At 44.9% G+C, this 19518-nt stretch overlaps 1 protein-coding gene across 2 annotated transcripts in view; it reads left to right on the forward strand.

Annotated features, from left to right (window-relative positions):
- The first annotated feature begins 1624 nt into the window (after positions 1-1624).
- Positions 1625-19518, forward strand: part of BCAR1 (BCAR1 scaffold protein, Cas family member) — a 207461-nt gene continuing 189567 nt past the window's right edge. For both annotated transcript variants that reach the window (XM_040329086.1, XM_040329087.1), the window contains exon 1: positions 1625-2004. In XM_040329086.1, the coding sequence (XP_040185020.1) occupies positions 1993-2004 (12 nt within the window). In that variant the 5' untranslated portion in view covers positions 1625-1992. The remainder of the gene's footprint in view (positions 2005-19518) is intronic.

The following is a 19518-nucleotide window of genomic DNA, read 5'->3' on the forward strand; positions in this document are numbered from 1 at the left end:
CAGGCCTCGTACACACGACCAAGTTTCTCGGCAAAAACCAGCAAGAAACTTGCTGGTTTTTTTTTTTTTGCCAAGGAAACCGGTCGTGTGTACATTTTTCGACGAGAAAACTGTCGAGGAACTCGTCGAGCCAAAAAGAGAGCAAGTTCTCTATTTCCTCGACGGGAATGGAGAAAATTGGCTCGCCGAGATCCTCGACAGCCTAACAAGGAACTCGACGAGCTTGTTTCGCCCGTCGAGTTCCTCGGCCGTGTGTACGAGGCTTAAGACCTTGTAACACTAGTGAGTCACATGACACCGGGGAGGGAAAATGGCTAATTGCCCCCAATTTGAAAATTTTCACCTAGGGGTGTACTCACTTTTGTTGCCATCCTTCCTTTCTTCCATTTATCCATCTATCCTTTCATCCATCCCTTTTTCCTTCTGTCCATCTGTCCTTCTAGCTATACATTTATCCTTCCTTCCATTCATCCATTTATCCTTCCTTCCTTCCATTCATCCATTTATCCTTCCTTCCTTCCATTCATCCATTTATCCTTCCTTCCATTCATCCATTTACCCTTCCTTCCATTCATCCATTTACCCTTCCTTCCATTCATCCATTTACCCTTCCTTCCATTCATCCATTTACCCTTCCTTCCATTCATCCATTTACCCTTCCTTCCATTCATCAATGCATCCTTCCTTTCTTCCATTCATCCTCCCTTCCATCCAGCTATACTTCCTTCCATCCATCCATCCATTCATCCATCTATCCTCATCAATCCATCCATCCTTCCTTTCTTCCATTTATCCATCTGTCCTTTCATCCATCCCTTTTTCCTTCTGTCCATCTGTCCTTCTAGCTATACATTTATCCTTCCTTCCATTCATCCTTCCTTCCATTCATACATTTATCCTTCCTTCCATTCATCCATGCATCCTTCCTTTCTTCCATCCATCCTCCCTTCCATCCAGCTATACTTCCTTCCATTCATCCATACATTCTTCCATCTATCTATCCTTTCTTCCATGAATCCATCCTTCCTTCCTTTCATCCATCCATCTTTCCTTCCTTCCATACATACATCCTTCATTTAATTTCATTCATCCATCTATATGTCCTTCCAGCCATCCATTCTTCCTTCCATTCATCCACCGTCCTCATCGATCCATCCATCCCTCCTTTCTTCCATCCATCCCTCCTTTCTTCCATTCATCCCTCCTTCCATCCATTTTTCCTTCCATACATCTGTCCATCCATCCTTCATTCCATCTATCGTTCCTTCCATCCATCCATCCTTTCTCCCAGCTATCCATCCTTCCATCTAACCTTTCCTCCATTCTTCCACCCTTCCTCTTTTACCCTTCCATTCATTCCTCTGTCCATCCATCCATCCATCCATCCATGATCCATCCCTCCCTCCCCCCGCTGCTCTCCCACCTCCCATCCCTCTCCGCTCCTGACCGGGGCACTCTAACACCTCCTTCTGATGGGAAAAGCTCTCCGCCCCGCCCCCTGAACTCATTTACATACGAAGCCGGGCTCAGCGAATAGGAGTGCCGGAGGGCAGAGGGTCTGGAGAGAGGCATTGATGGGATAGTGTTAGCTCTCCCGGAGACTCCTCCCCCTGTCCCGTCTCTCCTCCCCCTCTCTCCTCACTGGCTCAGGGAGTCGGGCTGCCAGCGAGACAGCCGGGAATACCGGGAGAGCGGAGAGAGGAGCGGAGCACACAGCCGGCTACACACCGGGAGCGCTGTGCGGGGAGTGTGCCCGGTGCTGGGCAGAGTACGGCGGGCACACGGCGCAGTCCTTGTTGGGTACGGGGGAGCGGAGAGATGACCCCGGGCGGTGTGTGATCTGCGGGGAGACAAAGACACAGAGCCGCTCCGGAGTGCGGGACATGTGATTACCGGGAGGACGAGGATTATCACCGGGAGGATTACCGACACCCACCGGAGACACCACCGGAGACACCCACCGGAGACACCACGGGGGACACCACCGACACCATGAACTACCTGGTCAGTCTGTGTGCGAGTGTGAGAGAGAGAGAGAGGACCTGAGAGAGAACTGTCACAGAACAGACAGTCCTTATTACACACATCACAGAGAGACAGTCCTATGTCAGGGAAGAGACAGTCCTATGTCAGGGAAGAGACAGTCCTATGTCAGGGAAGAGACAGTCCTATATTAGAGAGACAGTCCTATATCAGATAAGAGACAGTCCTATATCAGAGAGGAGACAGTCCTATATCAGAGAGACAGTCCTATGTCAGGGAAGAGACAGTCCTATGTCAGAGAAGAGACAGTCCTATATCAGAGAGACAGTCCTATATCAGATAAGAGACAGTCCTATATCAGGGAAGAGACAGTCCTATGTCAGGGAAGAGACAGTCCTATGTCAGAGAAGAGACAGTCCTATATCAGAGAAGAGACAGTCCTATATCAGAGAGACAGTCCTATATCAGATAAGAGACAGTCCTATATCAGGGAAGAGACAGTCCTATGTCAGGGAAGAGACAGTCCTATGTCAGAGAAGAGACAGTCCTATATCAGAGAAGAGACAGTCCTATATCAGAGAGACAGTCCTATATCAGATAAGAGACAGTCCTATATCAGGGAAGAGACAGTCCTATGTCAGGGAAGAGACAGTCCTATGTCAGAGAAGAGACAGTCCTATATCAGGGAAGAGACAGTCCTATGTCAGGGAAGAGACAGTCCTATATCAGGGAAGAGACAGTCCTATATCAGATAAGAGACAGTCCTTATTACACACATCACAGAGAGACAGTCCTATGTCAGGGAAGAGACAGTCCTATATCAGGGAAGAGACAGTCCTATGTCAGGGAAGAGACAGTCCTATGTCAGGGAAGAGACAGTCCTATATCAGAGATCAGACAGTCATATATCAGAGAGACAGTCATATATCAGAGATCAGAGAGTCCTATATCAGGGAAGAGACAGTCCTATGTCAGGGAAGAGACAGTCCTATGTCAGGGAAGAGACAGTCCTATATCAGGGAAGAGACAGTCCTATATCAGGGAAGAGACAGTCATATATCAGGGAAGAGACAGTCCTATGTCAGGGAAGAGACAGTCCTATATCAGGGAAGAGACAGTCCTATGTCAGGGAAGAGACAGTCCTATATCAGGGAAGAGACAGTCCTATATCAGGGAAGAGACAGTCCTATGTCAGGGAAGAGACAGTCCTATATCAGGGAAGAGACAGTCCTATGTCAGGGAAGAGACAGTCCTATATCAGGGAAGAGACAGTCCTATGTCAGGGAAGAGACAGTCCTTATTACACACATCACAGAGAGACAGTCCTATATCGGGGAAGAGACAGTCCTATGTCAGGGAAGAGACAGTCCTATATCAGAGAAACAGTCCTATGTCAGGGAAGAGACAGTCCTATATCAGGGAAGAGACAGTCCTATGTCAGGGAAGAGACAGTCCTATGTCAGGGAAGAGACAGTCCTATATCAGAGATCAGACAGTCCTATATCAGAGGGGAGACAGTCCTATATCAGAGAGACAGTCTTATATCAGAGAGACCGTCCTATATCAGGGAAGAGACAGTCCTATATCAGGGAAGAGACAGTCCTATATCAGGGAGACAGTTCTATATCAGAGAGGAGACAGTCCTTAGTACATACATAGTAGGGTTGTGGAGAGGACAGTCCTTAGTACATACATAGTAGAGCTGTAGAAGGGACAGTCCTTAGTACATACATAGTAGAGCTGTGGAGAGGACAGTCCTTAGTACATACATAGTAGGGCTGTGGAAGAGACAGTCCTTAGTACATACATAGTAGAGCTGTGGAGGGGACAGTCCTTAGTACATACATAGTAGGGTTGTGGAGGGGACAGTCCTTAGTACATACATAGTAGGGTTGTGGAGAGGACAGTCCTTAGTACATACATAGTAGGGTTGTGGAGAGGACAGTCCTTAGTACATACATAGTAGATTTGTAGAAGGGACAGTCCTTAGTACATACATAGTAGGGTTGTGGAGGAGACAGTCCTTAGTACATACATAGTAGAGCTGTGGAGAGGACAGTCCTTAGTACATACATAGTAGAGCTGTGGAGAGGACAGTCCTTAGTACATACATAGTAGGGTTGTGGAGAGGACAGTCCTTAGTACATACATAGTAGAGCTGTGGAGAGGACAGTCCTTAGTACATACATAGTAGAGCTGTGGAGAGGACAGTCCTTAGTACATACATAGTAGGGTTGTGGAGAGGACAGTCCTTAGTACATACATAGTAGAGCTGTGGAGAGGACAGTCCTTAGTACATACATAGTAGGGTTGTGGAGAGGACAGTCCTTAGTACATACATAGTAGAGCTGTGGAGAGGACAGTCCTTAGTACATACATAGTAGGGCTGTGGAGAGGACAGTCCTTAGTACATACATAGTAGGGCTGTGGAGGGGACAGTCCTTAGTACATACATAGTAGGGTTGTGGAGAGGACAGTCCTTAGTACATACATAGTAGGGTTGTGGAGGGACAGTCCTTAGTACATACATAGTAGGGCTGTGGAGAGGACAGTCCTTAGTACATACATAGTAGGGTTGTGGAGAGGACAGGCCTTAGTACATACATAGTAGATTTGTAGAAGGGACAGTCCTTAGTACATACATAGTAGGGCTGTGGAGAGGACAGTCCTTAGTACATACATAGTAGGGTTGTGGAGAGGACAGTCCTTAGTACATACATAGTAGAGCTGTGGAGAGGACAGTCCTTAGTACATACATAGTAGGGCTGTGGAGGGACAGTCCTTAGTATATACATAGTAGGGTTGTGGAGGGGACAGTCCTTAGTACATACATAGTAGGGTTGTGGAGAGGACAGTCCTTAGTACATACATAGTAGGGTTGTGGAGAGGACAGTCCTTAGTACATACATAGTAGGGTTGTGGAGAGGACAGTCCTTAGTACATACATAGTAGGGTTGTGGAGGGACAGTCCTTAGTACATACATAGCAGGGCTGTGGAGAGGACAGTCCTTAGTACATACATAGTAGGGCTGTGGAGAGGACAGGCCTTAGTACATACATAGTAGGGTTGTGGAGAGGACAGTCCTTAGTACATACATAGTAGGGCTGTGGAGAGGACAGTCCTTAGTACATACATAGTAGGGCTGTGGAGGGGACAGGCCTTAGTACATACATAGTAGGGTTGTGGAGAGGACAGGCCTTAGTACATACATAGTAGATTTGTAGAAGGGACAGTCCTTAGTACATACATAGTAGGGCTGTGGAGGGACAGTCCTTAGTATATACATAGTAGGGTTGTGGAGGGGACAGTCCTTAGTACATACATAGTAGGGTTGTGGAGGGGACAGTCCTTAGTACATACATAGTAGGGTTGTGGAGAGGACAGTCCTTAGTACATACATAGTAGGGCTGTAGAAGGGACAGTCCTTAGTACATACATAGTAGGGCTGTAGAAGGGACAGTCCTTAGTACATACATAGTAGGGTTGTGGAGGGGACAGTCCTTAGTACATACATAGTAGGGCTGTGGAGAGGACAGTCCTTAGTACATACATAGTAGAGCTGTAGAAGGGACAGTCCTTAGTACATACATAGTAGGGTTGTGGAGAGGACAGTCCTTAGTACATACATAGTAGGGTTGTGGAGGGACAGTCCTTAGTACATACATAGTAGGGTTGTGGAGGGGACAGTCCTTAGTACATACATAGTAGGGTTGTGGAGAGGACAGTCCTTAGTACATACATAGTAGAGCTGTGGAGAGGACAGTCCTTAGTACATACATAGTAGGGTTGTGGAGAGGACAGTCCTTAGTACATACATAGTAGGGTTGTGGAGAGGACAGTCCTTAGTACATACATAGTAGAGCTGTGGAGAGGACAGTCCTTAGTACATACATAGTAGAGCTGTAGAAGGGACAGTCCTTAGTACATACATAGTAGGGTTGTGGAGAGGACAGTCCTTAGTACATACATAGTAGGGCTGTGGAGGGGACAGTCCTTAGTACATACATAGTAGGGCTGTGGAGGGGACAGTCCTTAGTGCATACATAGTAGGGCTGTGGAGAGGACAGTCCTTAGTACATACATAGTAGGGTTGTGGAGGGACAGTCCTTAGTACATACATAGTAGGGTTGTGGAGAGGACAGTCCTTAGTACATACATAGTAGGGCTGTGGAGAGGACAGTCCTTAGTACATACATAGTAGGGTTGTGGAGAGGACAGTCCTTAGTACATACATAGTAGGGTTGTGGAGAGGACAGTCCTTAGTACATACATAGTAGAGCTGTGGAGAGGACAGTCCTTAGTACATACATAGTAGAGCTGTGGAGGGGACAGTCCTTAGTACATACATAGTAGAGCTGTAGAAGGGACAGTCCTTAGTACATACATAGTAGAGCTGTAGAAGGGACAGTCCTTAGTACATACATAGTAGGGCTGTGGAGAGGACAGTCCTTAGTACATACATAGTAGGGCTGTGGAGAGGACAGTCCTTAGTACATACATAGTAGGGCTGTGGAGGGGACAGTCCTTAGTACATACATAGTAGGGTTGTGGAGAGGACAGTCCTTAGTACATACATAGTAGATCTGTAGAAGGGACAGGCCTTAGTATATACATAGTAGGGTTGTGGAGAGGACAGTCCTTAGTACATACATAGTAGAGCTGTGGAGGGGACAGTCCTTAGTACATACATAGTAGGGTTGTGGAGGGGACAGGCCTTAGTACATACATAGTAGAGCTGTGGAGAGGACAGTCCTTAGTACATACATAGTAGAGCTGTAGAAGGGACAGTCCTTAGTACATACATAGTAGGGTTGTGGAGAGGACAGTCCTTAGTACATACATAGTAGAGCTGTGGAGGGGGACAGTCCTTAGTACATACATAGTAGAGCTGTGGAGAGGACAGTCCTTAGTACAGACATAGTAGGGTTGTAGAGGGGACAGTCCTTAGTACATACATAGTAGAGCTGTGGAGGGGACAGTCCTTAGTACATACATAGTAGAGCTGTGGAGAGGACAGTCCTTAGTACATACATAGTAGGGCTGTGGAGAGGACAGTCCTTAGTACATACATAGTAGGGTTGTGGAGGGGACAGTCCTTAGTACATACATAGTAGAGCTGTAGAAGGGACAGTCCTTAGTACATACATAGTAGAGCTGTGGAGAGGACAGTCCTTAGTACATACATAGTAGAGCTGTAGAAGGGACAGTCCTTAGTACATACATAGTAGAGTTGTGGAGAGGACAGTCCTTAGTACATACATAGTAGGGTTGTGGAGAGGACAGTCCTTAGTACATACATAGTAGGGCTGTAGAAGGGACAGTCCTTAGTACATACATAGTAGGGCTGTAGAAGGGACAGTCCTTAGTACATACATAGTAGGGTTGTGGAGGGGACAGTCCTTAGTACATACATAGTAGGGCTGTGGAGAGGACAGTCCTTAGTACATACATAGTAGAGCTGTAGAAGGGACAGTCCTTAGTACATACATAGTAGGGTTGTGGAGAGGACAGTCCTTAGTACATACATAGTAGGGTTGTGGAGGGACAGTCCTTAGTACATACATAGTAGGGTTGTGGAGGGGACAGTCCTTAGTACATACATAGTAGGGTTGTGGAGAGGACAGTCCTTAGTACATACATAGTAGAGCTGTGGAGAGGACAGTCCTTAGTACATACATAGTAGGGTTGTGGAGAGGACAGTCCTTAGTACATACATAGTAGGGTTGTGGAGAGGACAGTCCTTAGTACATACATAGTAGAGCTGTGGAGAGGACAGTCCTTAGTACATACATAGTAGAGCTGTAGAAGGGACAGTCCTTAGTACATACATAGTAGGGTTGTGGAGAGGACAGTCCTTAGTACATACATAGTAGGGCTGTGGAGGGGACAGTCCTTAGTACATACATAGTAGGGCTGTGGAGGGGACAGTCCTTAGTGCATACATAGTAGGGCTGTGGAGAGGACAGTCCTTAGTACATACATAGTAGGGTTGTGGAGGGACAGTCCTTAGTACATACATAGTAGGGTTGTGGAGAGGACAGTCCTTAGTACATACATAGTAGGGCTGTGGAGAGGACAGTCCTTAGTACATACATAGTAGGGTTGTGGAGAGGACAGTCCTTAGTACATACATAGTAGGGTTGTGGAGAGGACAGTCCTTAGTACATACATAGTAGAGCTGTGGAGAGGACAGTCCTTAGTACATACATAGTAGAGCTGTGGAGGGGACAGTCCTTAGTACATACATAGTAGAGCTGTAGAAGGGACAGTCCTTAGTACATACATAGTAGAGCTGTAGAAGGGACAGTCCTTAGTACATACATAGTAGGGCTGTGGAGAGGACAGTCCTTAGTACATACATAGTAGGGCTGTGGAGAGGACAGTCCTTAGTACATACATAGTAGGGCTGTGGAGGGGACAGTCCTTAGTACATACATAGTAGGGTTGTGGAGAGGACAGTCCTTAGTACATACATAGTAGATCTGTAGAAGGGACAGGCCTTAGTATATACATAGTAGGGTTGTGGAGAGGACAGTCCTTAGTACATACATAGTAGAGCTGTGGAGGGGACAGTCCTTAGTACATACATAGTAGGGTTGTGGAGGGGACAGGCCTTAGTACATACATAGTAGAGCTGTGGAGAGGACAGTCCTTAGTACATACATAGTAGAGCTGTAGAAGGGACAGTCCTTAGTACATACATAGTAGGGTTGTGGAGAGGACAGTCCTTAGTACATACATAGTAGAGCTGTGGAGGGGGACAGTCCTTAGTACATACATAGTAGAGCTGTGGAGAGGACAGTCCTTAGTACAGACATAGTAGGGTTGTAGAGGGGACAGTCCTTAGTACATACATAGTAGAGCTGTGGAGGGGACAGTCCTTAGTACATACATAGTAGAGCTGTGGAGAGGACAGTCCTTAGTACATACATAGTAGGGCTGTGGAGAGGACAGTCCTTAGTACATACATAGTAGGGTTGTGGAGGGGACAGTCCTTAGTACATACATAGTAGAGCTGTAGAAGGGACAGTCCTTAGTACATACATAGTAGAGCTGTGGAGAGGACAGTCCTTAGTACATACATAGTAGAGCTGTAGAAGGGACAGTCCTTAGTACATACATAGTAGAGTTGTGGAGAGGACAGTCCTTAGTACATACATAGTAGGGTTGTGGAGAGGACAGTCCTTAGTACATACATAGTAGGGTTGTGGAGGGGACAGTCCTTAGTACATACATAGTAGAGCTGTGGAGAGGACAGTCCTTAGTACATACATAGTAGGGTTGTGGAGGGGACAGTCCTTAGTACATACATGGTAACGCTGTGGAGGGGACAGTCCTTAGTACATACATAGTAGAGCTGTGGAGAGGACAGTCCTTAGTACATACATAGTAGGGTTGTGGAGGGGACAGTCCTTAGTACATACATGGTAACGCTGTGGAGGGGACAGTCCTTAGTACATACATAGTAGAGCTGTGGAGAGGACAGTCCTTAGTACATACATAGTAGAGCTGTGGAGGGGACAGTCCTTAGTACATACATAGTAGGGTTGTGGAGGGGACAGTCCTTAGTACATACATAGTAGGGTTGTGGAGGGGACAGTCCTTAGTACATACATAGTAGGGTTGTGGAGGGGACAGTCCTTAGTACATACATAGTAGGGTTGTGGAGGGGACAGTCCTTAGTACATACATAGTAGAGCTGTAGAAGGGACAGTCCTTAGTACATACATAGTAGGGTTGTGGAGGGACAGTCCTTAGTACATACATAGTAGAGCTGTGGAGAGGACAGTCCTTAGTACATACATAGTAGAGCTGTGGAGAGGACAGTCCTTAGTATATAAAGAGTAGATGTGGGGGGAAGAGGTGCAGACTGTGAAGCTCAGACTCGAATGACGGAGAGGGATCTGTAATAAAAGAAAAGTGAGGAAGGAATTTGGGAGACGAGGAGATTGCCAGGCCGCCATACATACGGGAGAGCCGGCCAAGAAATAGTTGGACGGTGTGACTAATCCAGACACAGACAGGAAGGAAGCCAGAGGCAGCAATGTGTGGAGGGGATAGGAGCAAAGTCTTAGTAAATCTCTACAAGCTCTGTGTATGGCTTGTATCTCTGGATTTATCCTATTTGTATCCGATATCCTTCTGTAAGGAAAATAATAAAGTCCAGTATTTGCAACCAATGGATGGAAGTGTGGGGTTGCTATGGGTTACTGCTGTGTGTTATTATCAGTGCCGGCTGTATGTTGTAGGACTGTAATGTGAAGTATTGGAGATCAGTGTGGTAAAGGAAGGAGACATTGATTACTCCTGAGATCCTCGCTCTTCCTGCTGGGAATGTATCCTTCCGGGTCCCTTTTTGGACCTTCTGATTTATCGTACTGAAAGCTACAGAACTTTCCGGGATTCGGGGGTGAGCTTACTATAGACTGCATTCCTAAAAGCCTCTTACCATGTGAGGGTCCAAACATGAGGAGTTCACCTTGGAATGGTGGGATGACTTATTTGTAGAAGAGAAGGAATGTCAGGAATGTTGGCTTTGTAGGAGAAAGGCGATCCTCATGGGGGGGTCACTGATCAGCTGCTTCCACACAGACCTTCCAGGGTTAAAAAAAGTATAAAATGGAACAATGATTGTAGCCGGCCACACACAGGCTCAAGTTTTCTCCTACAACTTGAAATATCCCATCATTATTTCTTATACATTTACTGTGATATCCAACTATGCCGATATACTGTGATATCCAACTATCCCGATATACTGTGATATCCAACTATCCCGATATACTGTGATATCCAACTATCCCGATATACTGTGATATCCAACTATCCCGATATACTGTGATATCCAACTATCCCGACATACTGTGATATCCAACTATCCCGATATACTGTGATATCAAACTCTCCCGATATACTGTGATATCCAACTATCCCGATATACTGTGATATCCAACTATCCCAATATACTGTGATATCCAACTATCCCAATATACTGTGATATCCAACTATCCCAATATACTGTGATAACCAACTATCCCGATATACTGTGATATCCAACTATCCCGATATACTGTGATATCCAACTATCCCGATATACTGTGATATCCAACTATCCCGACATACTGTGATATCCAACTATCCCGATATACTGTGATATCAAACTATCCCGATATACTGTGATATCAAACTCTCCCGATATACTGTGATATCCAACTATCCCGATATACTGTGATATCCAACTATCCCAATATACTGTGATATCCAACTATCCCGATATACTGTGATATCCAACTATCCCGATATACTGTGATATCCAACTATCCCGATATACTGTGATATCCAACTATCACGATATACTGTGATATCCAACTATCCTAATATACTGTGATATCCAACTATCCCAATATACTGTGATATCCAACTATCCTAATATATTGTGATATCCTACTATCCCAACATACTGTGATATCCAACTTTCCCAATATACTGTGATATCCAACTATCCCGATATACTGTGACATCCTACTATCCCGATATACTGTGATGTCCAACTATCCCGATATACTGTGATGTCCAACTATCCCGATATACTGTGTTGTCCAACTATCCCGATATACTGTGATATCCAACTATCCTAATATATTGTGATATCCTACTATCCCAACATACTGTGATATCCAACTTTCCCAATATACTGTGATATCCAACTATCCCGATATACTGTGACATCCTACTATCCCGATATACTGTGATGTCCAACTATCCCGATATACTGTGATGTCCAACTATCCCGATATACTGTGATGTCCAACTATCCCGATATACTGTGATGTCCAACTATCCCGATATACTGTGATGTCCAACTATCCCGATATACTGTGATGTCCAACTATCCCGATATACTGTGATGTCCAACTATCCCGATATACTGTGATGTCCAACTATCCCGATATACCGTGATATCCAACTATCCCGATATACCGTGATATCCAACTATCCCTATATACCGTGATATCCAACTATCCCTATATACCGTGATATCCAACTATCCCGATATACCGTGATATCCAACTATCCTAATATACCGTGATATCCAACTATCCCGATATACCGTGATATCCAACTATCCCGATATACCGTGATATCCAACTATCCCGATATACCGTGATATCCAACTATCCCGATATACCGTGATATCCAACTATCCCGATATACTGTGATATCCAACTATCCCAATATACTGTGATATCCAACTATCCCAATATACTGTGATATCCAACTATCCCGATATACTGTGATATGGTCACAAAAGAAACACTTCTTTTTTAATTCTCGCATGACACATGCTTAGGTACACCTCCTGGCTGAAGCTTCCTGGGACACATCACACATCCCAGGAGGCTACAGGAGCGATCCCACAGCGCCACCCCAGGAAGTCACAGCTGACTCCCATAGCCAAGATGGCAGCACTAGGGAGGGACCTGCAGCGGTAAGATGAACTGGCTGTAGGAAGACAGTGCTGGACTCCAGGCTCCTGATTTAAAAGTCTCCGGCTACAGTAGCTGCTGACTTCTATTTTTTCATGCCTAGGCTCAGTGCTGATAACAAGCACACAACTACCATATAATGAAGGGACTGTCAGGGTTACAAGAAAAAAATTGAATTAATTGGCAGTGTTTCCCTCTTCTAGTAGACCCCTGACCTTTCTTCATCAAGCCTGAGCTGAGGAAGGGGTCAAATCAACCTCCATTGATGGCGTACAGCTAATATGTCTACTGTGACCGGAAGAGAACACAAGTGATCAACAGCACACACACCTATGAGAGAGAAGATTGCTCACGTTCTATTCGTATAAAAACCACAGGCCTGAGACTGTCCAGCTAAAACTGTGGTCAGGTAGGCCCCTTTCACACTGAGGCGTATTTCAGGCATTTTAGCGCTAAAAATAGCGCATAAATAACGCCTGAAATACCCCTGCCCCAGCATTCTCAATGTGAAAGCCCGAGGGATTTCACAATGAGGCAATTCACTGGCGGGAGAAAAAAAAAATCTCCTGCAAGCAGCATCTTTGGGGCGGTGAGAGGAGCGGTGTGTATAGCGCTCTTTCCCATTGAAAACAATGGGACACTGTGGTAATACCGGCAGCAATGCGCCTCTTGCCGGCGGTATTAACCCTTTTTTGACCGCTAGCAGGGGTTAATGCCGCACCGCTAGCGGCCGAATACCGCCACGATTCTGCAGCAATTCCGACGGTATAGCGCCGCTAAAAATAGCGATGCGATACCGCCACCGCACATACTGCCCCAGTGTGAAAGGGGCCTTAGTGTTACCATGCACTACATTCACTCATTCGTTGTGGGAAACCCACCGATGTAGAATATTGTCTGAGAAGGGTTTCATTTACCGATTCCGGCCCAAAATGTTGTGGAAGGCTGTTTATCTGTCCATGTAATTGATGCACGTAAAGACAACGCACATTTATTGATATAAGGAGATGACCCGCTGATGTTGGTCCTCAGAGGTGACTTGGACTGGCCTGAAGTAAAGGCGCCCAGGAAAGTGCGAGGACCAACTTCAGCTACATAGTTGTGATTCTACAGACGTGCTTTTTTATACAATAAAACATCAACTCGACATGCTGCTCATTGATACTTGGTGTTCCTCCGTATTCCAGTAACAGAATGTTCTGTTCATTTCCATTTCCAGAGCAGTTAGCAGGACAGTTTGAATTGTCTACTTTTACCATTCTGAGTAGTAGGTGTAGGTCTCTGGCTGCTAGAGCTACACGATTCTGGATAAAATGAGAGTCACGATTTTGTGCTTAGAAGATAGATCACGATTCTCTCACAATTCTCGCGGCGTAACATCATCTTTCACATTAAAGCAAAAAAAAAGTTGGGCTAACTTTACTGTTTCTTTGTTTTTTTTTGTTTTTTATTAATTGAAGTGTATTTTTTCCAAGAAAAATGCATTTGAAAGGCCACTGGGCAACTACAGTGTGACCTTAAATATTGCAGCAATTGCCATTTTATTCCCTAGGGTCTCTTGCATAATATATATAATGTTTGGGGGTTCCAAGTAATTTTCTAGCAAAAAATATTGATTTTAACTTAAAGCGGAGTTCCGGCCACAATTTCACTTTTTAAATATAAATACCCCTGTAATACACAAGCTTAATGTATTCTAGTAAAGTTAGTCTGTAAACTAAGGTCCGTTTTGTTAGGTTGTTACAGCATTTAGACACTTTATAAAATAGAAATTGACTGGGGCCAACTTAAGTGTGGGCATCATGAAGCCAGACTGTATGACTTCCTGGATTTCAGCCTTGCAAATCTCGCACATGCTCAGTGCTGCACAAGCAGTGTCAGATCAGGTTTCAGCACCTGTGCTGTCCAAGTCACATGATTCTTTGAGACTGGGGAGTGCACAGACTCCTGGAAAGTTACACCCACTACATTCCCAGGAGTCTGTGCGGTCTAGGTTAGGAAGCATTAAGCACCTAGGTGCAGGAAGAGGGAAGATTAACTATTCTGCCTAGCAACAACACTTTGAAGGCATCTAAAAAAAATTTTTTCTCCTAAAGGACTAATGACATTTTTTTTAAAACTACTGATGTAATGTTATATTTATGGGTGGAACTCCACTTTAACCACTTAAGGACCGCCTAACGCCGATATACGTCGGCAGAATGGCACGGCTGGGCACAATCACGTACCTGTACGTGATTGTTAAATGCCCAGCCGTGGGTCGTGGGGTCCCTCGGCAGCTGTCTCTGCTCCTCCTCGCAAAAGCTTTCTACCTTTATGCGAGCTCCCTCGCATTGGTGGAAAGCTTTTGCGAGCACGCTCCCGTGATACAGCGGCGGACATATCTCAGAAGGTTGTGAGCAGAAAGGAGGAGAGGAGAACTTCTGCCGGGGACACACAATCAGAATTTCCATTGGAAAAAGTCAGACTGATCGGATTTTCCTATCGTGTAGCCCCATCTGAGTTTTTTCATCGGAAATTCCGATGAATTCCATCGGAGTTTAGATATAGAACATGTTCTGTTTTCCTCCGATGGCATTCTGTCGGAAATCCGATGTGATTTGGCCGGTCAAAAGCCTGATCGTGTGTACGCGGAATTCCGATAAATCCACCGTGGTGATCTGACCAGATGCGGGAGAGGTAACCTGTCAAAACTAGGTACCCCATTATTATTTTTGTTCCTCCAAATGTGACAGAGAGGTGGGGGCATTTGGGAATTTATGCTTTAAGATATAAAAGGAGCCAGGTGAAATAAAGTTGAGTGTAGCCACACTAGTTACTGTTCGGGTATTCTGATTTCCGGGTCCGGCTGTCAAAATATAGTAGCAGGCAACGGGAGATTCCTCAACTCACACTTTTTAGCATATATGAGGAATCTATGGGTTTCTTTGCATATTTGGTCAACTTTAGAGGGGCCAGTTACTTGTATCTAAAAAAAAAAAAAAATGTAGCCTAAAGCCAGACATACATGGGTCAAAATTCATCCGGTACAGCAGGAACTGGCCAAATTTCATATGGCAAGGCTAAAGCCTCGTACACACGACCGAGGAACTCGACGGGCAAAACACATCGTTTTCCTCGTCGAGTTCCTTGTTAGGCTGTCGAGGAACTCGACAAGCCAATTTTCTCCATTCCCGTCAAGGAAATAGAGAACAGGCTCTCTTTTTGGCTCGTCGAGTTTCTCGACAGTTTCCTCAACGAAAATGTACACACGACCGGTTTCCTCGGCAAAAATATATCTCCCAGCAAGTTTCTTGCTGGTTTTTGCCGAGAAACTCGGTCGTGTGTACGAGGCCTGAAGATGTCGTGTGTACGAGTGTGTTACATGTTTGTACACCCTGGGACACGTACTCGACCCTCTAACAGCCGCATGACATTACCTCTAAGGCTACAACACTGTTGTTCAGCATAGGAGCCAACATATTGAGGACCTATTGTGTATGGATGATATCCCATCCTGCTGTCTTTGAGGTGTTGGTTGTCCCAGTGGGCCCAAGGACCACTTATTTTAGCACAGACTATTCCTGTGTCGCCTAATCCAAGTTTGTGAACTGTGTTCTGACCTTAAAGTCACCACGAGATCTTTTTCTGAAATTGTGGACAAGTTCCTCATCAACCTTGTGACACTGTTTGCTATATGTGCCTTATGGATGCATCCATTGAGAGACCATCTGTTATATAACTACTTGTTCTCTGTTACACATTATCTTACGAAATCCTTGTTATCATCCTGAAGAAGCCCCACGGCGAAACGTGCGTCGGTGACTTCTGAGGATTTTGTATACAGTGGTCATTTGTTGTAACTGTAATTTATTACCATGTATTTCCTTGTTATTTAATACGATATTAAACTTTAATATACTTCCTTGGCCTCAAAGTCTGACCATCAATATCTACTTGTAGTTGTTGCTTCCCTTTTACTTGATTGTACCCAAATCGATCCATCAATCAACTTCCAGGCTGTCTGATTTTTTACCTGTGACTACTGATTGATCATCTATGGGCTTTCCTAAAATTTACTTTAATGGTCATTATGGCCACCAACTCCACTTTTCTTCGCTCCTGTTTTCATAAATCCCTCCAAGTCGTAGAATGGCACGTGCTCGTTATAGGACTAAAATAGTCTCCTGCACTGTTCTCTCAATATTCCAAATCTACATTTCAGAGCCGGATTGAAACTAAAAATGAGTCAATTTCCTTTTGGCACCAGCTCAAATCTCTGTAAATAATTGGCTCGGATCATGATATTATAAAATAGCCGGCATAGCTTAACCTCTTGCAGTGAGAGGGCCCCTCTGCTGATTACTGTATAGAAGAAGGCGAGCGTTAATCATTTACCAGCAGATAACGAGCTGTACAGCAAACAGGATCCAGGGTGGGTGGAAGGGGTAGAGTTATAGACAGACATATGAAACGTTTCACAACATTTATATAGCCAACAGATTATATTGGTGGGCAATTACTCACATCGTATTCACATTTATAGGCTGAAGTCATAGGCTGTTTATTGGTAGTGTGTAGAAAATAATGAAAGCCTGGAATTTCCTTTTTAAATGGAAATGTTTGTCACCAAAATTTCCCCTCCTCAGTCATTTTAGTTGGAATTTTTATTTTTTAATTCTGTAAATCACTGCAGCCACTAATAGCATTTATCCTTATTGGGTCATTCTGATGAGTCCGGTACGCTGTGTTCAATTGCATCCCTTTTCTTCTCTCTACCTTACTCACAGGGATTGAGGCAGCAGTGGGAGCCATTGGCTCCTGTTGCTGTCAATCAAATCCTGTAAGGAGGGGGGTGGGGCCAATCCATGGTGTGTGTGTCTATGAACTCACGCAGCCTGTCTCGGGATTAAGTTCGCACATCTGCTCCTACAGCAAGCAGTTTGCTATGGGGGCAGATACAGAAGAGGAGGAGTTGAGAGCACCGGCGGCGGACCCCAGAAGAGGAGGTTCAGGGCTGCTCTATAATCCCATTGCACAGAGCAGGTAAGTATTTTGGGGCAGATCCACAAAAGGATTACGCCGGCGTATCTATTGATACGCCGGCGTAATTTTAAATTTCCCGCGTCATATCTTTGTTTTGTATCCACAAAACAGGATACGACGGCATCTGGGATCGATCCGACAGGCGTACGTCTTAGTACGCCGTCGGATCTTAGATGCAATTTTTCGGCGGCCGCTAGGTGGCGTTTCCGTTGAAATCCGCGTCAAGTATGCAAATTAGCTATTTACGGCGATCCACGAACGTACGTCCGGCCGTCAATTTTTTTTACGTAGTTTTCGTTTGGCTTTTTCCGGCGTATAGTTAAAGGTGCTGTTATGAGGCATACTCAATGTTAAGTATGGTCGTCGTTCCCGCGTACAATTTTGAAATTTTTACGTTGTTTGCGTAAGTCGTTCGCGAATAGGGATTTGCGTAGAATGACGTCACCATCGTAAGCATTGGCTGGTTCCGGTTTAATTTTGAGCATGCGCACTGGGATACCCCCACGGACGGCGCATGCGCAGTTAAAAAAAACGTTATTTACGTCGGGTCACGACGTATTAACATAAAACACGCCCCCATTACATCCATTTGAATTCTGCGCCCTTACGCCAACAGAGATACACTACGCCGCCGTAACTTACGGCGCAAATTCTTACAGGATTCAAAATAAAATAAATAAGTTGCGGCGGCGTAGTGTATCTTAGATACGCTGCGCCAAGCGTAGTAATGCGCCCAGGTACGTGGATCTACCCCAACATGTTTATTATTTTGTTTAAAAAAAATTGCCTCCCCAGTTAGATAAAGGCTTTAAAAAGCCTAAAAAAATTGGCAAAGGTTTTAAAGTGGAACTTCACCCGAACATGCAAAATTCCAATAAAGGCACCTTTGAGATGTTGTTTAATGCAGGCTTTTTTTGTTGCAATTCCTAGTGTCTCTTTTACTAGAGCTGCACAATTAATTGATACAAAATCGCGATCTCGATTCAATCCCCCCTCACGATCCTAATCAGCCATTTCCTCGATTCTATGTAAACAGTGCAGAAAAACAGACAAATGTTTATCAACATTCCTCAGCATAGAGAGAGAAGAGAAATGTTAGTCCGCGTACACACGATCGGTCAAAACCAATGAAAACGGACTGAAGGACCGTTTTCATCAGTCCAAACCGATCGTGTGTGGGCCCCATAGGTCATTTATCCTTCGGTCAAAAAAATGAGAACTTGCTTTAAAATTTAACCGATGGACGCCTAACCGATAGGTCAAAACCGATGATCGTTAGTATGCAAAAGCATCGGTTAAAAGCCTGCGCATGCTCAGAATCAAGTCGACGCATGCTTGGAAGCATTGAACTTTGTTTTTTTTAGCACGTCGTTGTGTTTTACGTCACCGCGTTCTGACACGATCGGTTTTTTAACCGATGGTGTGTAGGCACATCAGACCATCAGTCAGCTTCATCGGTTAACCAATGACAACGGTCCTTCTGACCGTTCTCATCAGATGGACTGATCGTGTTTACGCGGCCTAAGGGATCAAAGGGATGAACTTCAGTCTGTAAATGAGTGCAGTTTAACCATTTAAAGACTAAACCTTTTTTGACACTTGTTGCTTACAAGTTAAAATCTGTATTTTTTGCCAGAAAATTACTTGGAACCCTTAAACGCAAGTCGCTCCGACTTAGAAAAAGGTTCTTGTACGACTTCGGGGGCGGCTCGGGGCGACCTGCATTGACTTCTATACAGAGGTAATTTTGCAGGACGCCTCTAAAGTCATCTTCAGAACGCCTTGCGGAGTCACCCCCGAAGTCGCGCCGCCTATGGCCTCGTACACACAACCGAGAAACTCGACGGGCCAAACACATCGTTTTGCCCGTCGAGTTCCTTGTGAAGCTGTCGAGAAACTCGACAAGCCAATTTTCTCCACTCCCGTCAAGGAAATAGAGAACTTGCTCTCTTTTTGGCTCGTCGAGTTTCTCGACAGTTTCCTCGATGAAAATGTACACACGACCGGTTTCCTCTGCAAAAA

Source organism: Rana temporaria, chromosome 11 (assembly GCF_905171775.1).
Source record: "Rana temporaria chromosome 11, aRanTem1.1, whole genome shotgun sequence".
Taxonomy (NCBI): domain Eukaryota; kingdom Metazoa; phylum Chordata; class Amphibia; order Anura; family Ranidae; genus Rana; species Rana temporaria.